The 24791-nt window shown below is 37.1% G+C and overlaps 4 protein-coding genes across 4 annotated transcripts in view; 2 read left to right on the top strand and 2 right to left on the bottom strand.

Moving 5' to 3' along the window:
* The window catches only part of LOC116301712 (protein DOP1A), a 28392-nt gene extending 15829 nt beyond the window's left edge, over nucleotides 1-12563 (bottom strand). The window contains exons 1-5 of the mRNA XM_089037836.1: nucleotides 12180-12563; nucleotides 4589-4941; nucleotides 1603-1789; nucleotides 311-1174; nucleotides 12-241 (exon numbers count right to left, since the gene is read on the bottom strand). Coding sequence (XP_088893962.1) covers nucleotides 12-241; nucleotides 311-1174; nucleotides 1603-1789; nucleotides 4589-4941; nucleotides 12180-12317 — 1772 coding nt within the window. The 5' untranslated portion in view covers nucleotides 12318-12563. The remainder of the gene's footprint in view (nucleotides 1-11; nucleotides 242-310; nucleotides 1175-1602; nucleotides 1790-4588; nucleotides 4942-12179) is intronic.
* On the bottom strand, nucleotides 6484-9768 carry LOC148906507 (uncharacterized). The gene has a single exon (XM_089037332.1). The coding sequence runs from the start codon at nucleotides 9288-9290 to the stop codon at nucleotides 7059-7061; it is 2232 nt and encodes a 743-aa protein (XP_088893458.1). The 5' UTR covers nucleotides 9291-9768; the 3' UTR covers nucleotides 6484-7058.
* Nucleotides 12564-13171: 608 nt separating the features above from the next.
* Nucleotides 13172-14056, top strand: LOC148906506 (coiled-coil domain-containing protein 28A-like). The gene has a single exon (XM_089037837.1). The coding sequence runs from the start codon at nucleotides 13249-13251 to the stop codon at nucleotides 13705-13707; it is 459 nt and encodes a 152-aa protein (XP_088893963.1). The 5' UTR covers nucleotides 13172-13248; the 3' UTR covers nucleotides 13708-14056.
* A 1353-nt stretch (nucleotides 14057-15409) lies between these two features.
* On the top strand, nucleotides 15410-22773 carry LOC148906505 (small ribosomal subunit protein uS9m-like). Its single transcript, XM_089037414.1, has 16 exons — nucleotides 15410-15550; nucleotides 15661-15738; nucleotides 16469-16544; nucleotides 17792-17895; nucleotides 18265-18327; nucleotides 18503-18533; nucleotides 18939-19018; nucleotides 19243-19343; nucleotides 19461-19557; nucleotides 20059-20184; nucleotides 20452-20482; nucleotides 20563-20668; nucleotides 21173-21258; nucleotides 21904-21984; nucleotides 22299-22377; nucleotides 22612-22773. The coding sequence occupies exons 1-16, from the start codon at nucleotides 15410-15412 to the stop codon at nucleotides 22622-22624; spliced, it is 1293 nt and encodes a 430-aa protein (XP_088893540.1). The 3' UTR covers nucleotides 22625-22773.
* Nucleotides 22774-24791: the final 2018 nt, after the last annotated feature.

Here is a 24791-nt window from a genome sequence, read left to right as displayed (position 1 = left end):
TACCGTCATACCTCCCTTCGGCTTTGTCCGAAGCGACGCTCCCAGCAACAGACATCGACGTCTGGGTTCTTCGTTCAACCGGCTTCATAGAAGGCATAACCCGGGAAAGAAGCTTCGAACACAGACAGATGCCTTCGCGGATCTCGACCAAGCCCATTGATTGACACCGTGACGTCATCTCCCTAGTAACGTGACGTAGCAACCTCGGCCAATGTTCGGTCTGCGTCTCGACATCCGATTCCTGTAAAAAAAAAAGCTACGAGTTTTCCCACTTGTTTCTGTTGCTTCGCATCGTTCATACAATACATACCAATGCCACAATGTCGAGCAACATGTCGGTCAAGTGAAGAACTTCTGAAAACGTCGTTGAAGGAATCTTGGATTCCTCTTTCTTGGTCTCTTTTTCATTTTCCCCTCCTGTCTTTTCTAACTCTTTTTCTTTCGTTTGTTCTTCGCTCATCTTACTCGCTGACAGCAGCTTACAGACGTAATCCCACATGAAATAAGGCTCAAAGGCGTTAAAAAGTAAATTGGCTGTCTTAATCAATTCGTCAGTCATTTTGGACTTATTTGTAGCGTCTTCTTCGCTTTCCTCCTCTGGGTCGAAACTTTCAGACGAGTCCCTTCGCTCTAGCTCGTCAGATTTATCCGTTGTTTCTTTACATCGATAATACAGAACCCTGAACGCTTCGATAAGAACTTCTTCTAGCACCGTATTCCCAATTTCTGGCCTATCTAGAAGACTTATAAGAATTCGAAATGGCCAAAGTGCTTCGTTTTTATGCATCCTTTTAGAACCACTTATAGGATTCACAATGACGTTCGAACTGTAGTGACACTTGAACAACAACCGAAGGGCCTCGACCGTCGACGATTTTGAATGAAGCGAAAAATAAGTCTCTCTAAAACTCTCCGTAATCTCCTCAACGCTTGACAAACTATCGTTTGTTGGGGTCTCTTCGTTTTCAGGGCCTAGAAGCCATGAATAAAGTCTCCTATTCAAGGACATATCTCGGCGTAAGAGAACTCCAAGACCAGATGCGGCAAGTTTTGTTTTTTCGGATGGTGAGATGCGCGTAGCCTTGTTCATTGGCAAGAAGAGTAAGACAAAGTCGAGAAGACATCGCTGTACTAAGACGTTGGGATCTGCTAAAGCCACGCAAATTGACTGAACCTGGAAATTAGAAAAGAAAATGATATTTTGAAAATATTGAATGCTGCAGAGGGGATTGAAGCTCGAGTCTTCGCGATTAATTATAACGAGAGTCCTTTGGAAGCCGAAATCTAAAATTCAACATTCATTTCATCTTTCATCATCATTAAACCCTTCTATGTCATGGCATGGCTAACTCACAGATTGAACCCTAAAACAACCTCTGGGCTGATCTAAGTCAGGGCATGGCTAACTCACAGATTGAACCCTGAAACAACCTCTGGGCTAATCTAAGCCAGGAAAACCAGAGAACCCGTATAATCCTAACAAACTCTACTCACAAGTGATTCCGATTCTAGATATCGAACGCAATACCTAGAAGTGAGAGGCGAGTGCACTACTCCTACACCACCCTTGATTCCCGAGGCCGAAAAGCACTTATAACCTACCGTCATTGGAATATCATCTCCAAGAATATTCTCATGATTGACAGCTGTCTTTTTGTTCAGTCGAGACATTATAAAGGTTACAGCAGACAGACGAATACTCGCAGTTGACAGAATACAAGACCACAGCGTTGCATAGAAGGTTTGCATGTCCGTGTTCTGACTGCATGACTCCAGGATGGATATGGTCCTGAAATAAACATTAGAGTTAAGATACTAGCTCAGTTGAACCTTCATAAAGCGGCAACCCTTTGGGACTTTGATAACTGGTCATAAAATAGAGGTATAAATAACTGCAAAATATTGGTCATTAAATAGATGTTGGTCGCTTAAAAGAGGTATAAACCTAATTTTAACAAAACGTTATTATCGCCAAAGGCAATAGGCAATAGGAGATAGGCGAAAAGCGATAGAAGAAAAGTTTATTCAAAGATCCAACTTATGACAACGTTTTTTGGATTAGGTGTAAATTACTGCAATATACTAGTTGGCCACTTAATAGAGGTATGAATTAGGACAAAGACCATCTTTGGGACTTTGACAACTGGTCACTAAATAGAGGTTGGTCACTTAATAGAGGTATAAATTAGTGCAAAAACCCTCTTTGGGACTTTGACAACTGGTCACTAAATAGAGGTTGGTCGCTTAATAGAGGTATAAATTAGTGCAAAAACCCTCTTTGGGACTTTGACAACTGGTCTCTAAATAGAGGTTGGTCACTTAATAGAGGTATAAATTAGTGCAAAAACCCTCTTTGGGACTTTGACAACTGGTCACTAAATAGAGGTTGGTCACTTAATAGAGGTATAAATTAGTGCAAAAACCCTCTTTGGGACTTTGACAACTGGTCACTAAATAGAGGTTGGTCGCTTAATAGAGGTATAAATTAGTGCAAAAACCCTCTTTGGGACTTTGACAACTGGTCTCTAAATAGAGGTTGGTCGCTTAATAGAGGTATAAATTAGTGCAAAAACCCTCTTTGGGACTTTGACAACTGGTCACTAAATAGAGGTTGATCGCTTAATAGAGGTATAAATTAGTGCAAAAACCCTCTTTGGGACTTTGACAACTGGTCACTAAATAGAGGTTGATCGCTTAATAGAGGTATAAATTAGTGCAAAAACCCTCTTTGGGACTTTGACAACTGGTCACTAAATAGAGGTTGGTCACTTAATAGAGGTATAAATTAGTGCAAAAACCCTCTTTGGGACTTTGACAACTGGTCACTAAATAGAGGTTGATCGCTTAATAGAGGTATAAATTAGTGCAAAAACCCTCTTTGGGACTTTGACAACTGGTCACTAAATAGAGGTTGATCGCTTAATAGAGGTATAAATTAGTGCAAAAACCCTCTTTGGGACTTTGACAACTGGTCACTAAATAGAGGTTGGTCACTTAATAGAGGTATAAATTAGTGCAAAAACCCTCTTTGGGACTTTGACAACTGGTCTCTAAATAGAGGTTGATCGCTTAATAGAGGTATAAATTAGTGCAAAAACCCTCTTTGGGACTTTGACAACTGGTCACTAAATAGAGGTTGGTCACTTAATAGAGGTATAAATTAGTGCAAAAACCCTCTTTGGGACTTTGACAACTGGTCACTAAATAGAGGTTGATCGCTTAATAGAGGTATAAATTAGTGCAAAAACCCTCTTTGGGACTTTGACAACTGGTCACTAAATAGAGGTTGGTCACTTAATAGAGGTATAAATTAGTGCAAAAACCCTCTTTGGGACTTTGACAACTGGTCTCTAAATAGAGGTTGGTCGCTTAATAGAGGTATAAATTAGTGCAAAAACCCTCTTTGGGACTTTGACAACTGGTCACTAAATAGAGGTTGGTCGCTTAATAGAGGTATAAATTAGTGCAAAAACCCTCTTTGGGACTTTGACAACTGGCCGCTAAACAGAGGTAGGTCGCTTAATGCAGGTAACGAGTAGTGCAAAAACCCTCTTTGGGACTTTGACAACTGGTCACTAAATAGAGGTTGGTCGCTTAATAGAGGTATGAATTAGTGCAAAAACCCTCTTTGGGACTTTGACAACTGGTCACTAAATAGAGGTTGGTCGCTTAATAGAGGTATGAATTAGGACAAAGACCATCTTTGGGGCTTTGACAACTGGTCTCTAAATAGAGGTTGGTCGCTTAATAGAGGTATAAATTAGTGCAAAAACCCTCTTTGGGACTTTGACAACTGGTCACTAAATAGAGGTTGGTCGCTTAATAGAGGTATAAATTAGTGCAAAAACCCTCTTTGGGACTTTGACAACTGGCCGCTAAACAGAGGTAGGTCGCTTAATGCAGGTAACGAGTAGTGCAAAAACCCTCTTTGGGACTTTGACAACTGGTCACTAAATAGAGGTTGGTCGCTTAATAGAGGTATGAATTAGTGCAAAAACCCTCTTTGGGACTTTGACAACTGGTCACTAAATAGAGGTTGGTCGCTTAATAGAGGTATGAATTAGGACAAAGACCATCTTTGGGACTTTGACAACTGGTCTCTAAATAGAGGTTGGTCGCTTAATAGAGGTATAAATTAGTGCAAAAACCCTCTTTGGGACTTTGACAACTGGTCTCTAAATAGAGGTTGGTCACTTAATAGAGGTATGAATTAGGACAAAGACCATCTTTGGGACTTTGACAACTGGTCACTAAATCAAGAGGTTGGAAAATAAAGAAGTTGGTTGCTTGCTTACCGTGCGGATACTCCAACCAGGAACACTTTGATAAACTAGTATTATTAACCAATCATATTGCGACATTTAGTTCAATATTTTTTAACCAGCCAATCAGATAGTGCATCAATATTATGAGAGCACAAGAACGTGATAATCTGATTGGCTAACGCTGTTATCAGTTCAATTTCTGTCTATTTACCGTTATCTGATTGGTCAGTTTTATTCAAGAGGTCCCAGTTACTGTAATGTGTGCCCACAGTATAAATTGTTGCAAAAACTATCAAACATAACGAAAAATCACTTTCAAATACCTATTTGTGTATTCAGAGCCTTCTTCAATACCAGGTAACAAGCCCAGTAAAAATCCAGGTAAACATGGTATCAACGCCTTCCCAAGCGACACGAAAAACTCCTCATAAATTCCCATCAACACTGGCTTCACAGACATTGCGGCATTTCCGAGCAATGGAAACAGCCCTGAGCTGTACAACAGCAAGTCCTGAGCAAGTCCTCGTTTGCCCAGCCGTCTAAAGATAAGTTCGTAGGTTTCCAGTGCCTTGAGGTGAACGCCGTTAGGGAGGGCGGGGTGGGTGCATTGTGATAGTCGCTTGGAGATGAGGATTTTTCGTGGGACTACTTTGAATTTTGGATGTGACTGTAGTACCTATAATAAAATGAGAATAAAATAAACTTGTTGTAATGAATGGATCAATCAATAGATGGACAAACAGACAAACATCAGTGAAATAGTGATATTGTAGCCTATGAAAGGGCCTTCTGGTTTTGGGGAGAAGGGAGAGGATTTCCAAGCTCCCCCGACCCCCAACTTGCACTGTAAATAATTTGACATTCTAATCAATCAATCCTAATTTTTCAACAATGATTCTAATTAGCTTTTCACTATTGTCAGTATTGTGCCATGCATCTTTAAAGAATACTGTACAACTGTTCCAAAAACATGTGGGTTTAAGGAGGCAGCATGGTCGAGTGGTCATAGCGTTGGTCTCACAATCTAGTGGTGCTGAGTTTGAGTCCTGCTGTGGCCACTAGCTGAGACTGTATTTATCCTGGTTTCTGATTAGTTCAAATTCAGTTTCTCGACCATGCTTGTAAATAGTCAACTGGTTTGCCTCCTTGCCAGTTGGGATTCTTAACACACTTTATGTTTCTTTGATTATTTCTTCGTTTCAGTTTCATTTAAATGCCCCCAATTAGTTGCATAAACTAAATACATCGACACTCAAATAAAGTTATTTATTTATAGATCTGAATTGGGCGATATGAGATAAAATAATTTCTGTGCCTTTATGTTTTCTGGCTAAAATTGGAAAAAATCACATTTCTTACTCAAAGGACAAGCCTTATTTAATATTCCAATCTAAAAGGAAACTTACAGCATTTATACCAGGCCCATCACTGGGACATTGAAAGGGGAGGTTTGTTTTTCTACCAATCTTAGTTTAATATGCCATTACTTGAAAAACTAAAATAGCGCTAAACATTATTTCCTACTCCTAAAAAGATGGATGGGGGGTTTGTTGGAACCATCGAACCCCCCTAGCGGCAGGCCTGTATGCGAATATGATACAATTTAAGGTGCGTTACTTGGTCTCAGATTTCAGATTTCAGATGTCTGACCAGCAAGATTTTTCAAAATAGGTGTATCTTTAAAATATATTCACTATTTTGCTTTCTGAATTTTTACTTGTACAATAACTCCCTTTATCAACCTACTAATTATTGATTATTTTGACAGTTTTTTAAATATAACAATATATCCTTTCACTGTTAAATTTGGTATGGTAATTCTTCCAAGAATATCTAGTCGTTATGGCAACCATTTCATGAAGCCAAAATTTAAATTGGATTTGAATTTGTTTCTCAAAATAAAAACTGAGTTTTGATTCTTACGAAGATTGAAGCAAAACTTTTGGAAATAATATGCTATCTGACTAAACAAGAAAGCAATATGTTTGATCAAAAATAATATTACTAATCAAACTGATTTCCCATTTTAGACAATTTATGCTATTCTCTTGAAAATACAAACATCATTCCGTACATCCAACATATACGACTAGGGCGATTTCACATGAGACATTAAAATTGATGGGTTTTTTAAATCAAGTTTAACCCTACAAAACCTATGTTATCTAAAAGCTAAAAAATCAGGCTTCAAGAAAATATAAAATTTTTATTGGTTTCGACCACACCCACTGCATGTGGGTGACTGACATCTTCGCCATTTTTAGCATAAAATGTTTCAAACAATAACTATAACTTTCAACTTTAACTAAAACATGCACTTTAAGTATAAGTATGCTCAAAATGCTTTAAAATATGCCCCTGATGATGCTCTTTAAGAATCATAAAAAATATTTCAAAACAAATCAATCTCTTCTTAGTAAGAACTAATTAAAAACTCGTTGCGGACATTACGTAATGTCCGCAACGTTTGACCTTTTACATTCCCATAGTGACCAAACCTGTGCTTCAAGAAAATAAATATTACAAATGCTCTTTTAGATTGATAAGAGCAATATATATCTGGAAACATTTTTTATGTATCTTGTTTTCTCTCCCCGCAATGCTACTTCAAAGATCGTTGCGGACATTACGTTGCGGACATTACATTTTTCCAAACCCTGCAAAAGGGTCCAAAACCTAAATCAAATACTGCCCAAATATTCACATGTATGTTCTAAATGTTCAAGAGGGTATGAAAACTGCTATTTAACACTCTTTACAGTTAAGCTTTGTTCCTCTCATTTCACTGTTATATTATTTGGTTGAGGAGAAAACCTTTTCAATGTCAACCAGCATAGGGATAGTAAAGGGACCTGCATTCTCCAATCTGATAGGTCCAAAGAAAATGCTTGAGATGTGAACTTCCTCAACATCATCTCTTGCTGGCCAGTCAAATCTGTTGGCCCCAGTTCTATACAAGTACTTCATCTTCACCATTTCCCCTTTGAAGCTAAGTACTCTCCCAATGTAGTACCTTTTGTTATTGTAACGAAACTTGTAATGTACAGCATAGTACTTCTCCGTCTCTATTAATGGAAGGGGGATTTTAAGTAACTCTCCTCGGTGAAGTTCCCATAGCATGCATTGTCTAAAAAGGATTAATGCCTGCTCATCTACTATTTGAGTTGGTAAAGCAAGACATCTGGCATAAATACAGAGATATACACCACAGTCATAGTCATTTCCTTTACCCTGCTGTGGGATTTCATCTTTGCCATTGCAGAAAAAATGCCACTTACTCAGGTCAACATTGGTGTCCAGCCCTTTAAGGACAGATGCCATTTTACCTATGGCCTTCTGTGTTGGAGGCTTAACAAAATCCCCAGGCTTACTGTCTAAAACCAAGACAATATTTTCCTTTGGTTGTGCTACAAGAAGAGTCCAGTGCTGAGAGGACCTCCCGTTGCATGGGACTATAATCATATCTGAGGACAGGGGGGAGCTGTGACTTTTTTGGAGTAGCTCTGAGATTTCATTGGCATTTCTTGCTTCAAAACTTTCCCAAGAAACTGTTATAATGTCTATTCCATTTTCTTTGCTTGCAATTTGAATAAGCTTCATATATTCATCAATTATGAAATTGGTTAGCCATTTGTCTGTGGATGTAACATCTGTGGCAGACTTAGAAACAGTATAGACTAAGCTTTCCAAATCAGAAGGCGCAATCAGTTGACTCCCATTGAAATCAATCAAGCCTTTCAGGACAGCCTCAACTTCATTTAATATATACTGGGGAGGGTTATATGGTGTTGATTGGCTGAAGACAGACCTAAGATTGTCTGGTAAACCCATCTCAACTGTGCACTGATGACATGTGTCATCAGATGAATTTCCATCTGAAGACTTTAGGGACTCTTTAACAAACTCAACATCATCACTGTCCCTTTCCTCTGAGTGGCCTAAGTTAGAATCTTGATCAGATTCAACATCGAAACTGTCATCTAAATCTTCTGCTTCATCTTCATCATCAGAATCATCATCAAAATCACTTTCAAGATATGGATAAACATCAAACGCTAGGCTTTGTGTGGCTGTCTGGGTAGTATAAAGGCGACAGGTAAGGAAACCCTCCCCATCAGGCTCGATACAGTGAAAACGAGAGATACCAGGAACTGAGGGTGCTTCAGAGAAACGTTTATTCAGACCTAATGAAGCCATCTTCTCATTAATTTCTTTCTCTGGGATAAAAGTAACCTCTACATTCATGGTAAGGCTGCTGGCCACTTGGAAGAATGACTGTGCATTGTACACAATGTTGGAATTTTCAGACATCACTGCATTCCATACAAGACGCTTTACTGTTCCACCAATGCCATCCACAGCACCCTTCCCATGTGAGGTGGCAAAGTAATTCCACTGGATATGAACTAATTCTTCTAATTTGTGTAAAAAGTTGGCCATAAATCTGTTCTTAAATTGAGAGCTTGGCCCATCAGAAAAAATGTAAACCTTGTTGACTCCAGGATGCCTCACTTTTAACCCTGAGATCACTTCCCACAAAAAGACAGCCACAGCCTTCTTATCGTGCTTCAACTCATCTGAAATGATAACACGTGATTCACATTTTCTGTCACCCTCTTGTTTTGTCCACATAGCTATTGTGAACAGGGTCACCTGATTCTGGCTCCAGTGAGCTGACTGAATTTCATCCTGATATTTACAAGTGTAGTTTTCTGCAAAATCTATCTGCACCACAGCTTCATCAGTATCAATACTTGTAAGTTTATCCTCAAAATACTTTGATTGCTTTCTTTTCAAAAAGACGTGCTCAAGGAAATATGGGACCTTCTCCTCCAAGGATGACAATGCTTCCTTAACTGTGCCTTCCTTGCAAAGTTTCTGCATTTTTTTGATAATCTTAGATTTATTCTTGATTTTTCCTGGCACCTGTACACTCACTTGCTCCCACTCATACCATGTGACAGCTGAATCCTCATATTCAAGCTCTTCTAGCCAAGATGGACAGCAGGCACATTTTCTCAGCATGCATTCTTCTGAATCAGAATCAATGCAGACAAAGTTGTTTACAAAATCACCAGAATAGCAAGGGAACCCTGTTATTTCTTTAGACAAACAATCACAAAGGAGTTTAATGTTCTCGTGGTACTTGCAAAGGCACACATTTCTTGGCAAGTCTGATGACAGAAGCACATTTGTTGGTCTCAATAAACTAAATTTGGTCAATCCAATCTTGATAGATGGGTTTTCCTTTAAAAAAAGAGCATGAGCTTCTTTCAGAGAGTAAAGAAGATGACGTTTCTGGAGATATTCCTTTCCTCCCTCCTTGTTACGGCACACAATGACATCTTTCCTTCCAGGAGACTGCCTTGACACCGAGTCAAGTAGGTAAAATTCTTTCACTTTTGCAGCAGTTTCTGCAGAGATGCTCTTGTTGCCAGAGGTCTTGCTTTTCTTGGGTTGTATTCCAGCAGCTGAGGCAAGCTTCACAATTACAGCTTTCCTCTTCCTTGGGCTCTTTGGCAGATAAGGCTTGACTTTCCCAACTGCTTTACCCAAGGCTTGAGGAGTGCTATACGCCCCAGTGTGGTCTGGGATATCTTTGCCAGAACCAGAAGCGCCATTTGACTTTTTAGCCTTTTGCAATAAACGAAATTTCCTAACACGGTCTCTGTTTGCCTTCTTTTTCTTTTCAATTTCCTCAGGAGTTTCAGACTTTGGTTTCTTTCTTGCAAGTCTTTTCCTTTCCTTGTCATTGCATTTGTATACATCATATTTTTCTTTGTCTTGTTTCAACTTACTTCGAAAAATCCTTGACCTATCAGTATTTGATTTGGGCATCTCTGTTATGAAATAATCACTCTAAAAATGTCATGTTTACTAAGCTTATTACAGAGCCAAAAGATTGGAATTAATCCTGTTCAGCAGTATTTCTATGCTGAGCATGCTCTGGGTCATCACTGAGCATGCTCTCATTTGGAAAGCTGCTGACAATGGCAAAAATAATAGAAACTGTGATATATAAGCAGTTTATAAGGCATGCACATACAGTAGGATATCATGCATTAGTACTTATAATGTAAAATGGAGGATTTTTTGTATTACAAACTTGTGATCTTTAGAAATGACTTTTATTTGAAATATATGCAATATGATCATTTTTAGGTAAAAAATAGCTAAAACTGACAATAAACAGCAAAGATATCAATAGATTTAATACAAGTTCCAAAAATGTAATGTCCGCAACGCTACCTATGTAATGTCCGCAACACAAACTTTTGCTTATAAAATCAAGTAGGACAGGGCGATTTTTAAATTTTTTTGTGGGAAATTAAAATTTGATCTTTACTTAATTTAAAAATAACAGTTATCCCCTAAACAATGTTTCCAAATCACAACAAATTGAAGATACATTTAGTGACTCAAATGTGTGGTTGATATCCAATGTAATGTCCGCAACATCTTTAAAATGAAAAATATCAATACTAGTTATTGAGAAATTGGAAATTTTTTTAATGATATTTATTTAACTATATATGAATTATGAGAAAAGACAACTTTAGTTGATTTACAATACTCGGGATGTTTTTTATAGAGCTTTAAAATCAGTTTTTTTGTCTCTGAACGTAATGTCCGCAACGTGAAATCACCCACTACCACACTACAGTAAATTACTCAAAATCTCATCTCTGATTGGCTGAGAGCATATAATATATAGTGGGGTTCTTCTATAGCGCATTTCAAATATCTCAATGCGCTTTTACATTTATAACCAGTGGAGGACTTTACAGGCAGCTTACAATCATGATTGTGAATTGTTAGTAGATAAGTATTATGCCTCCAAATTGGGATAGGCTGTTGAACCGGGAGACAATCCGCTACTCCTACATGAATAATTCAACAGGTTCCATTTACTGTAGGTTAGGAAGGGTTGGGAGACAGGGCCTACGGTTTTAAGTCCTTGTCCGAGAAGACTTGAAGGTCTAACCATTTGCAGATGTAATTCTCCTCTTCTCCTCAGTTATTTTAGGACCCTGAGTGTTGGTCCAGCCAAGGCTTGAACCACGACCTCCCGCACAACAGACCGACATTCTTACTAACTGAGCTAACCAGTTGGCCGTTAGTAAGTAAGTTATAAGTATTTATAATCATGAGAACATTCAGCCAATCACTGATAGCCTGTGAGTTTAACATGACAAATGTAAACATGTACTATCAGCAGGTTTTTCTGAATTATTAAATTCAGTTTTCACATGAGATTGTAAATTATCAAGACCTCAGCATATTTTCTCAAAAAAATCTAGCACTTTTGCACTAATTAGGGAAACGTTATTACTAACACACACTACCACTACATTTGATATTCTACCCACAGAACAGTTACAACTCCCATGTGGATTTTATGGAGGGAGAAAACCAGAGAACCAGGAGAAAACCCTCGTGGCATAGGAAAACAGAGTTCAAAGAAACTCAATTCACACATGGTCATCTGCAGGGCTTGCTCAAAACAGTGACCCAAACCTTTGGAAGCACAGTGGTGAAAGACGATGGGTTAGCAGCGTATGCCACCCATGTTATCCAAACATGGCCTCAGTTTTGATTATAATACACTTTCTCAGATAAGTTTTACCACAAAATAATAACAATAATAACAATAACTCTATAAAACATGAAATTATGCAATACAAAACGAAATTGCCTCGCGTCAAACAAAGTCTATTAGCCAATATTCAAAAGATGAATTAAATATCGAATTGTTATAGATTAACGGCTATAATAATTAAATGGCTATTTCTTCTAAGTGCTTCCAGTATTCAATATCAATACAGGAGCGAATAATTTCTCATAACAAAGACGCATTAAAGCTGTGCGTATAAATTTAAATGACAGATGTTTATAAACACAAACACGTCTTACCTTGTTAAGTTTGCCAAGTGAAGATATCAGGTCAGCCCACTCACTGGAATACTCAAAATTCTTCAATGCTTTATCCACAGCGTTTATAAATTGTCGATATTTGGAGTCAGAAAGGAGTTCCACTTCGTCAATATTCATGTCTGAGCTGAGAGTGGATCGATGCACAACGTAGTCAAATTATGGACAAAAAACGCTGCAAAACGCGTTGAAATACCAATCGTTTGCAGCCCTATATTCCTTCATATTCTTCGTAGTTCAACAGGAGGTAGTCAGCATGAAAATAAATAACTTTTAGGCTCTTTCGTTTTCAGAATTAGGAGCTAAATTCATTCATCCATCTCATTTGATATAAATATTCATGCAATTTTCCAAACGTAAATTACTTTTGATTTTGTTCTTCTTCCACAACACAGAAGTCCAGATGCAATATAGTCAATATATAATTAATTTTCAAACATATCCTTTAAAGAATCGTAGATAAATTCAGGAGAAAAATCATCTCCCATTTTCGAATGTTTGGTTTTCTTCGTACGAATGAGTAACCAGGCATCGAGCTTTAACACAGGAAACCCAACACACAATAACTTCAAAATATATTTTATTTCTGCAAATATTTTACGATATTTTTTTGTGCGATAAATTTTTGTTTATTTATTTTGTTATTAATAGATTCCAGAAAGTTTAAGATTAAAATCGAACTCAAAAAATATATGTTTCTTTAAAAAATATTTTACTCGCCTTAGGCCCCCTCTTGGTGGCCATATGTATACAGGAAACCCATAACATGTAATTTTTAATAAATTCTGTATTTAAGGGCATATTCACGATATTTTTTACGGAATATTTTTGGTATGTAAATTGTCATTTAAAGATTAAAGAGAACTTTATATTAAACTTAATATATTAACTTTACATGATTTATATTTTAAAGAACTGCTGCTCACGTCCCAGGCCCCCTCGGACATTAATATACATTGAAATTTCTTCTCATTGAAACTTATAAAGGATTCAAACTCTGGTCAAATAAGAGTTAAAATACTGTGGAATTTCAGGTAAACATCGAGAAATTATGGCTGAATCAGGACCGTCTAAGGTTAAGGGATCCAGTAGGATGAAAACAAGATCCGCTAGGACTCACGAGAAAGGTTATCACAGCCATCAAAACAGCCCAATACAAGAACATTCTTTCCTTACTGACAGAACAGACGTCAAAATAATGGAGAGAGAATTGCTTGGTTTAATGGACGACTTCCATAACGGGAAGCTTCATGCGTTTGGATCAGATTTTACCATCGATAAGATGGATAAAGTTAGGGATTTACAAGAGAGAGCGGCTCAGATGCATTTTCAGATGGATAGTACCGAGATGGAGAATGATGAAGAAGATGAAACCAAATGTGATAGAAATCTGGAAAGATTGATGAAGAATTTAGAGAATTTGAGCTCTACGATACAAAGCTTGCATAAAGGAGACTCGATGTTTAATTATTCTGCACAAGCTGGTGACTTAAACTTCGATAAAGCTTGACTTGATTAGCCAGTTTAGGTCGAAAAGTGAATTGTGAAGCACTGATATGGTTTTATTATGGAGCCTTATATTACTGTGCGACATAACCAACCAAGCTTTGACGCCACCCAGACAATTTTTCTTACAAATTAGCCAACCACGATTGGGTATTTAAACAATAGAATCTATACAAATTTTCACATTTTCCTCTTTAGAGTCATATATTTTACTTTATACATGTGCGTGTGTGATCAGAACTGAACAAGAAACAGTTTAAAACCCAGAATTCACTAATTCATCTTTTATGCAGCGTTAAAATGTGAGTTGGGAATTCGATTTGAAATTTGTTTGGGTGGCTTTGGTTGATGTAGTCCCGGGGGGGGGGGGGGGGGGGGGATACTGCCATATATGGACTATGCAGGGATGATCCGCTGTGAACAGGGTATGGTTTTTCGAGCTTCTCATCATAAACAGGGTATGCAAGTTTCAAGTTCTTCCCGAGTTTCCTGTCATATTCAGGGTTTCTACTTTCATATTGACCGAAACTGGTTGTTACGGTCGTAAAAAATTATATGCGAGATGACATGATAATTGAAACAAGAACTCAGTGCAATTAATTATATCTTTTATCATAAACAGGGTCCACAAATTTGAGGTTTTTTTTCATAAACAGGGTATCCCTTTAAGGATCCCAGCGGAACACCCCTACCCAAATTCTGGCGGAGTACCCCCCCTGGGTGTAGTTGTACTGTAAGTGATTGAATTGGTAATATTTAAATTCTGGACTTTATGACACTGACTGACTTTATCAGTTCAGGATCTTGATGGCATGGTTGGGGGTGGGGAGGGTGGGGGGAGGAAGGCTTATCATTGTGCTTTTAAAAGGGATGCTAAACGATACATGATTGCACATGTTATGACAAGTTTAATGTTATTATAGATCAAACAGCAAACCAGCTAGATTATTCCTAGATTATTATAGTTAAAGGTACTCATTCAGCAGGCTCATCATCAGGCACGGTTTGAAGGTGCAAACAAACCCCTTGTTTTATCCATCTCTCTCTCCTTTTAAACATTGTCCCTTTTTCCAAAGTCCTGGTGATGGACCTACTTATGAACCATTGTATATAATGGTACAAATATCAGCTTTTGAATTATGACATAATTATTCACGGAATGAATTATACATATCATTCAAATTATTATGTTTTTGAATGAATATAAAATAAAATACTTGGTGTACAGTATATATGATATCATAAATTTTGAAGCTGAAAATGCAGAAGATTTTTGATTGACAAGCAGCTATATTACTCAGTTGTATATCACACCCTAAAACAACCTCTGGGCTGATCTAAGTCAGGACATGGCTAACTCACAGATAGAACCCTGAAACAACCTCTGGGCTGATCTAAGTCAGGACATGGCTAACTCACAGATAGAACCCTGAAACAACCTCTGGGCTGATCAAAGTCAGGGCATGGCTACATCACAGATCGAACCCTGAAACAATTGGGCTGATCTAAGTCAGGGCATGGCTAACTCACAGATTGAACCCTAAACAACCTCTCTTCTGATCTTAGTCAAGGAACGGCTAACACAGATCGAACCCTGAAACATCCTTTGGGCTGATGTTAGTCAGGTTCTGATCTAACGGGATCCCTGTGGTTGACACGAATACGACGCCGGGGTTCGCCGGGGTTCCTGTGCTCACCAATTCAAAATGGCGGCGTCCAGAGCAAGATACAGTTTGTCATTATGCTCACGTATAGCGAGATCAAGAACCATTACCAGCACAAGAACGTTATTATTAGGCAAAAATACATTGGCAAAACCCTTAAGTGCTGTAACTACTAGTGATTTTGTGAGTAGTGAAATGAAATTTGGAGAACATTTGTGTTGCACGTGTTTTCAAGATGGCAGACTCCAGCCAGTTCAGGTTTTTTTTCATTATAATTTACTCTTATTTCGCAGGCTTCTTTTGCAGCCATGAGAATAAACTCTGTAAAGTTTAGTACCACGAGTATTATATCGGCAATCCCTAGCAATACGGTAAGATAAACATGAAAATATTTATATAACGAATACTGTAGTCCATTTTACTTTACTAGGGTAGTATATTATACGGTTAAATAGCCAGTGGTTAACAAACCAGCGAATACATTTAGAAGGTGATCGTTGTGGAGGGAGGAAAACTAGAGAACCGGGCGAAAAACCGAAAAACACTGGAGAGAACCATGCAACAAGCAAGTCTACACTTATATGATGAAGATGGGGAGAGGGAGAGAGAGAGAGTGGGGGGAGGGGAGGGGGGTTTGAGGGTTGACGTATAACGCATACTTATTTAGGCATTTATATACATTCATATTTATTTGGAACAAAGTTTATGTACCAACAGTGGTGGATCCAGGGGGGGTCAAAGGGGTCCACGGAACCCCCCTTGAAGGTTTGATCTTTTAGGTAATAGAAATATGTCTTACATAAATTTTGCTTAAAAGTATCCACAAAGATAATGTTGAACACGAAATGATAGATATTTGCTGTTATAATGTTTAATTTACCTTTAAGTTCCGTTACTAGATAGTAAATTAGGTGATTAGAGCCAATTTTTTTGTCAAACATTGACTAAACAAAAGAGAATTATACACGGTTTAAGAAATGGAACCCCCCTTTGAAAAATCCTGGATCCACCACTGACCAAACAGTGCAATACTCTAAATAAAATCTGTGTCTGTCTTTCTTTCTTTCTGTCTGTCTGTCTAACAAGTTTTGATATATATAGGTAGTAGAAAACCCAGGAAGCAGGGTGTCATCAACAGGTGGAGGAGTGTCCATAACCGAGAATGAAGACGATGATGGTGAGGCTGTGAACCATCGGCTCTGAGATTCCTCGCCCTCTTTTTATCTTTCTTTTAAATTGAGTAATATGTTTCAGTGTATCTCAAAAACAATGGCATTAAACAAATTTTCTTACCATAAAAGTTTGTTGTGGCCTTTGATATTTTTTGTTGAGATACAATGAATGAGGGTGGGTCACACTAAAGGAAAAAACATCTTTGATTCTTAAGATCTGACAGAGGCAACCAAATTGCCAAAGCCAAGTGTGAATGATTTGTTTAGCCGAGGACAAAGTTTGTTCATCAATACTGTACCTCAAAGGCAGGCCAAACTAATATGAACCTTGAAATTTACAGAAGCTTGAGTATATAATTACAAGCAGCTAGTGTGATTTATATTCTGCCTGTGAAGCAATTGTATTACTGTATTTTATTGACTGACAGTCAACATAAAACAACAGAAAACAATGGAATTTGTGTTACGGGCAAATGAAAATCACTCTCATGTGACTGTGACTTTAAGACAAAATTTTAGCACTAGACAATTCAATTTCAACTGACGATTCTGTATTATATGAGAAGGCTTTCTTGAATAATCTAATTTATTGGCCATACATGAATCAATTGGAAGGCCCTTTCTTTAGCTTGGATGTCATAATGTGCTGACGCACAGTGCAACATTGCATGCAACATTGCATGCAGCCGGACTGTTGCATCGTGTGTCTACCCCAAACTTGTTGCACGCAATGTTGCATGCAACAAACATGAAGTTGAATCGCGCTCTACTCTTGCAACATTGCGTGCAACAAATTTCATCATGTGAACATGGCCGCAACATTACCTGCAATATTTTGAAATTTACAGCCAATCAGCTTGCACCAAATTTATAACTGCTGATCAAATATCTTAACATAGCAGGCTGACACAAGCGATGTTGCATGATTTTGTTGCAATGTGTGTCACCCCGATTCAATTTTTGTTGCTTGCAATGTTGCACCGTGTGTCAGCACCTTTATTCTCCCATTATAGACCATGTGTCATTACATAGACTATCATTTCTTTTTTTAACCGTTGAGAAGAAACATGAATATGGATACAACACATATGAATTTAAAGTTGAAAATTAATGATAACAGATTTATATTGAAGTCATACAAAGAAATGATAATCAATAGAATGACACATGGCATGAAATGGGAAAACATTATGCTAACGCCGAAAGGGCCTAATATTCCAAATCTTACTAGAGTTTTGAAAAATTCTTCCAGATCCCTTTATGCAAGAACAGATAAAGAGATATGATAGATGCCGTAGATGGCTCGCTGCCATAATGGGTGAAAATGTAGAAAACTTTACAGACAAAGACGTCCAGGTATCATGCCAAAATAATAAATAATAAAAAAATTTAAAAGTGTGTTTAAACCACAATCTTACTCCAGATGATCTGAAATAGTGATATAGAAATGATGTCACTGCAAAACTGAGCTGTCATGAAGCCTGGAAAAATTGACCACTGAAAAATAAAAACATGCCCATTATCATTATACAGTGTATTGAGTCACTGTTATCAAGCACTTATTAGCGACGTTTTTTGATTTTTATTTCGTGGCCTGGATATCTTTAAGTTTAAGAAAGAAAGTGACACCTCAGTTTTGAAAATTTTCTTGAATTTGATTGGCTAACATTTTTGTCTCAGATAAGCTGACCATTATATGCTATCCTCTTACTGTTTCATTCATAGGCAGCAATTGATTACTTGATGCCGTCCAGTCTTTATGCCAAAGATGCAAGACCAATGCTTATGGTGAGTATTGTCTGGTAGACTTTCTAACATTGTCCTTCTTCTGCCCTTCGCTTTTATTATTTTCTAGCAGAACTGAGTTACTTTTCTTTTCTTTGTGGAAAATTTATGACAGGTTTTTCAGTTGATGAAAAAATTCTGATACCCTGAGTTTTATTTATTTATTTTTAATTTTCAGCATCCTTCAGAGTTATTCAAAAAGTCAAGGGGTAAGTCAAGTCATCCATTTGTCTGTCCATCCATCCATCCGTCCGTCCGTTTGTCTGTCCGTCCATCCGTCTGTCCGTCCGTTTGTCTGTTTGTTCGTTCGTTTGTCTGGCCATCTATCTAGTCACCCACCCATCCACCCATTTTACTACGCATCTCACCGAACTGTGTCAGCACGCCAAAAATTTGTCTAGCTACCACACCCTAATTCGTCTACTGACACGCCTACTTTTGTCACTGTCTTGGATCTAGCACATTGCCAGTAAGGTATTCACTGTAATACATGTAACAAAAGTAGGCATGTAAGTAGATTACTTAAGGTGTGGTAGTGAGATCTGTAGCATCTATAAATCAATTTGCACATCCATCTTTCCATTTATCCATTCATTATTAATTTATAATTTCAGGTCAGTTGTTTGATGCAACTGGTCGTCCCTCATCAGCAGCATTCTATACTGGAAGAATAGGCTACCACGACTTAATATATGTAAGACAATTGTAGTATTAGAAATTATTATATTATTCATTAGGAGGACCAGGTTTTAAAAAAGCTGAGCAGTTACATCCTCAGTAAATAAAGTGTTATATTATCATCATCATCACCATTATTATTATTAGTTATTGTATTAAATTAAAAATAAAATAGCACAAATATTCATAATAGTAACTCAAGTTTTGGGTGTTTTCTAAATCAAGACTTTCTTTTATAAGGATATCTATAAGCAGTTTGAAAAGCTTGAGAATGCCAGACTTGAAGTCAAGAACACCTTGAGTGACAGAGAAAACGAAGCTGCCAATCGAAGTGAAGATGTGTAAGTTTAATGTTCAGAAAGTTTTGTCCTATTATTAGCACTATCTTCTTACATTCAAACCTATAGAAATGTTTTAATCATTTAATATTTTTTGCATTCCTTTATCTGATTTTGAAGTGAAGAGAAAGAAGAAACACAAAACGAAAGACCAATGAGATGGATAAAAAAGATTGAGCTAGAAAATATGCTTGAGGAAACGCTAGATGAAAGAGAGGTAAAAATTACAACAAAAAATAAGTTCTACATCCCATTTAGAAATGTACTTGGAGTGCCACAAGGATTCACCCTGGGACTATGAAAAATAAGTTCTACATCTAATTTAGAAATGTACTTGGAGTGCCACAAGGATTCACCTTGGGACCATGCAAATTAAATTCTACATCTAATTTAGAAATGTACTTGGAGTGCCACAAGGATTCACCTTAGGACAATGCATTTCAGCATATTTAATCCACAACAAGAAGCTACTGTATATAACCACAATATAAACTTTAAGGAGTACCCCAGGGTTTACCTATGGACCAATTATTTTTTTGTAATGCCAATCCAAGTTGATTGTTTTTCTTCTTTAAAGTTGTTTTTTACCGTATGAAGAAGCTACCTGCAAAAATATTTTTAAGGAGTACCCCTGAGGTCTGCTTAAGGGCCACTCATTTTTTGTGTCATCAATCGATCCAAATTGATTTTTTTTTCCTTTTACCTTTCTTTATAATAGTATGAAGTTGTTCTGTACCGTTTGAAGAAGCTAGCCTCACAACCCAATGCATATCTTGTCTATGATTTCATCAAAAAGTATATCTTCCCAGTATTCACGCCTGGCATGAAGCAAATTTCTCTACAGGTAAGATCGACAAGATGTCTATGATTTCAAAACAGCACTGTGATAATACAGACCAGTATTTTTGGTATTATTTTCAGGAGCATAGCCAGGATTTTCCAAAGAGGGGAGCCCAAATTCAAAAATCTGCCATTTTGTTTGAGCCCCAGAGATGCCAAACCAGAAAAAAATCCTTAAAAAGGCCCTGTCCCCCTTGCCACCTTCCTATGCCCCAGGTTTTAAAAACTCCTGGCTAATACAAACGTAAATTCTATTCTTATGTTTTCTAAGGTTGACGAAGATGGACGAGCACATGGAATAGGTAAGAAATGATTCATAGTCATTGCTTACTTTATCGAACCAAACTAATTTCTTCAAACGAATTGATTCCCTGTTTTTTAGGACATCGCAAAAGAGCCATCGCAGAAGTGTGGGTCAAAAAAGGTTCTGGAGAAGTAACCATTAATGGGATTCCTGTGGTACAGTACTTCGGAAGGCTGGAGGATAGGTAAGACACAACTTGCAGTGTTTAGTTAAGGCAAGAGAAATATTCGGGGACACGGGGCTTCCAGAATCCTGCTGCGACAAAAGCCAGTGGGCGTCAGAGCTCTGGGGATTGCTTCAAGGTTAACCCCAGGCCAAGCTTAATTTTCTTTCTGATAAAATACCTTCTGTTCCTCGTACTGGATTACAGTCAGCTACTTTAGACTTATGACCACCTGCTCCTGACTGAAACATTTTGAAAGCCATGGGTCACACTACATTCATATGGCAGTTACCTCACATGATAAGAGTTAAAGTCGAGTTACTTCACACATACTGTATTTCTGAGCTTTTCACAATAATTTACATATAAGAGCACTTGTGCTATCGTGATCATTTCAGTAGAGTGCAAACAATTAATTACTAAATAGAACAAAATAGTGCTAATCAAGAAATAGAAAACAATGGAATTTGCATGAAATTGTGCTATTTATTTTAAAAGCACTAAAATGCTTGTGTTTTTTACTAGGAAGCAAATTCTGTTTCCATTCCAAGTGGTTGATGGTGTTGGTCATTATGATGCTGAGTGCAATGTGATTGGTGGAGGCCCTGCAGGTTAGTCAAACTCATGACGTCAGCAGTGACCAGCCACTTTGTACCAGAGAATAAGTCTGAAGCGAGATGACGTTTTACCCCCGTCTCTATACCATAATAGTTTTTAAAATTCTTTCACATTAAACTTTTTGATTCCTTAGAGAATACAGGAACAATAGTCATAATTAAAGAACAAAAGCAGTGTGAAAAGGATTATGGTCTAGAGACGGGGGTAAAACGTCATCTCGCTTCAGGCTTATTGCCATTCACTGTGCAGTCATAGCATTTTCTTAAACATGTGCAGTACGAATAGACCTCCTCGGCTCTGACGTAATGTTTTCCCATTTCAGACCACGTGTCATTCCCTAGAGTATCATTTCTTTGTTTAAGGTTTGCGCTCGGTTGCACATGAGAAGACACATGAATATGGATACTACTCAAACAAAAAATATTATTCTAAAATGAATGACACGTGGTCTGAAGTGGGACAACATTACGCTCGAGCGCTCCAGAGCCGAGGAGGTCTATTGAAGGGCATTGGGGACGAAAATTGGGAACGTGACAAACTCTTTAATCTTCCTTAATACCCTGCAAAAGGTGAATGGCAAACTTTCATTTTGTATTAAATATCTCTCGCACACACATTTTAAAATTATTTTCTTCCAGGTCAAGCTGGTGCTATTCGATTGGCCATTAGTCGCGCTCTCTTAAACTTCTCTGTAGGATTTCAGCAACCACTACTTGATGGTAAAATACCTCTTCTTTCATCCCTCATAATACTTTAATTATCTACATTCAAAACTCCTTGCATTTCATCTGTCGCCCAGTGGCCTCAGTTTTAAGCACTGTTCATTTTTACTTGTTGGAGGAAGCAATTATCCATTCCCAATTTGACAATTTTCTTTTCCATTCCCATTTTGTCAAATCTCATTTTTTCAATAATAAAATAAGAATAAATTTTTCACCTTTCATCATTTTTCAGTACTCTCTCTTAAAGATCAGCAATAAGCTATATTATTATTTTTAATTTTAATAATATATATATTTCTGGCCTCTTCTAGCTGGACTACTCATCAGAGATCCAAGAATCGTCGAGCGAAAGAAGCCTGGACAAAAGAAAGCAAGGAAAAAGTTTGCTTGGTAAGAACGACCACCAACACTTACATGTATATTTTGCAAATCAGGGTCACTTAGTTAAAGGACGGTTATGGGATTCGGGGAGAAGTCGATTTTTAGAGGGTGGAGTTGGAAAAGCTGCAATTCGTGAAATGATACTCTAGGGAATGACACGTGTCTGAAATGGGGAAACATTTAACCCAAGGTAAAGAGGTTTTTTGCGTAGAAACTAATTCATATTATTTTTGTTCCAATCAGGGTCAAACGATGAAGGAAAATCCTTGCAAGGTTATGTCGTCAAGAAGTCACCAGGAACGACAGAACCTCACATCTAATTTTTTTTTATTTTTATTCCAAGGGTTTTACTGTAACGTTAATCAGTGGTATCAAAAACTAAGAAAGTTGTAAATATGATAAAAAAAGGTAGAATTTCGTTGTGATTTAACGATTTTTTTTTTTTTTTTGGATATAAAAATAAAAACTTAATTATCTGATTACTTAAGCAGCTGATTAAAAATTCCTTCTTTATAGGCCCCTTTAAGTCCCCCCTTGCATAGAGGATTTTTTATGGGGACAAAATAATGATTTTTTTGGTATAAGAAAAGACGGAACAATTCCTCTTCTTAACTAATTGAAAAGCGCCCTTCATAAGAACCAGTGAAAAACAAAACCTTTCCCTACGTTTTCTGGTCTTCAAATTGTCTAAAGCTGTCTACAAGGGCGAGTGTATTAAGGTAAATCTTTGATCCTTCCTCCAGATATAATTACTTTGTAGTATATTAAAGTTCACATCCAGAATAAAAATAAATATTTACCTACGCATAGTGGTTGTTCCGGGGCCTGTTCAAACAATGAACTGTCCAGTCTGAAGTATATTAAAGGAGAAGAAAATTAGAGCCATTTTATATTTTTAGTAAATAATTGCTTAAATTTTTTTAAAGAAGAAAATTAAGCGCTTTATTTTAATAAAAATTTTTTTCTTTTATTTTACTATTATTTCTCAAAGCTTTTCCTTTATTTTTGTAGGGAAAAACATTCCCTTTTTACTCAGTATTTCTTCGAGTTTTCTGGAGTCATTTAAGCGATTGATATGACAAGCTTTTGAACGGCTTACCTTCAAGTGAAGGTGTTGTCTTTCTTTCGAGTCTTTTCCTCTCTTGAAGTTCGCCATTTCTTAAGTACAATAACTATAATATTCATAATCTTTTTTATAATTTTGAATCGTATAAATTCACGAAAGCCACATAATATTATTACACGACTTAACACATGAAAATTTTGTCAACAAATCATAACTTGCACTAAAACGATGATAATCGTTGTCAATTAAGATAAAAGTAAATTAAAGTGAGTTTTATTAATTCCCATCAATCTCAAAGTCGAAAGACGTATTATATATCGTATGAATTGGAAACATAACATGCTGCGGATTTTCAGCAAGTACACGGTAGAGTAACATGGACATGGCTTCCCACAAAAATGGTTTTCATATGAGAGGGAAACGTACCACGTACTGACTTACAGCACGTACCCGGTACGACATGCCGTAACATGGAAATGGCTTCCCTTAAGAATGGTTTTCGTATGAGAGGGAAACGTACCACATGCCGTAACATGGAAATGGCTTCCTATATTTCTTACGTATAGAAAATTCAAATAGTTACGAAAAATACTTTCTTTTAAAGGCAATCCTGCCGTCAATTTGTATATTTTTATTTAGTCTTCTCTAAAATTTTAGCCAAACAAATCCAATAAAGTTTAAAATCAATAAACAGTGTCTTACCTTAAAAGCGGCGAACTCATCAAACCTAAATAAACAAATCGTCCTCTAAACAAACAAAAGCGATGATTTTCCAATTATCTTGAGAGCTCGCATTTAATTTACAGCTTTTTGAAAATAAATTATAAATATTTTAGACGACAAATAAGTTTATATTGTTTTAGCCTCCAAGGATAATTTAGGATTTTAACTTTTTTCGTAGAAGTGTAAATATACCGTTCATCAGCAAATAATGGATTGGGGAACTTAGTATTAAAAGAAATAGCGTAAACTAAAATAAACTTGAAAATTCACCCATTGATTTGAGAACCAGTATTTGAAAACATGGGGAAGATAGAAAAAAGAAGAGAAAAAGGAATTGAAAAAAGAAGGAAGGAATGAAAGAAAGAAAATAGTAAAGAAGAAGAAAAATATTTTTCAAAAAACCCCATATTTTGAAATTGCACTTCTCGCACCGTACCGCCGCTCGTCCACATACTTAGTTCACTCCACAAGCATTACAAAAATGTTAAATACTCAACTCACATGTTGATTTTTACGGAGGAAGATAAATCAAAGAACCCGGGGAATACCGGTAACCCTTCTGGAACTAACATCTAACATGATGTAAATAATGAATGAGTTAAGTTATAGTTTTTATTTCAATAGCTGGAGCACA

The sequence above is a fragment of the Actinia tenebrosa genome, unplaced genomic scaffold (genome assembly GCF_029948245.1).
Source record: "Actinia tenebrosa isolate PJP-AT-01 unplaced genomic scaffold, QUT_ActTen_1.0 PGA_scaffold5__44_contigs__length_20552954, whole genome shotgun sequence".
Lineage (NCBI taxonomy): Eukaryota > Metazoa > Cnidaria > Anthozoa > Actiniaria > Actiniidae > Actinia > Actinia tenebrosa.
The sequence above is the reverse complement of the archived record's forward strand: the minus strand, read 5'-3'. Positions and strand labels throughout refer to the sequence as shown.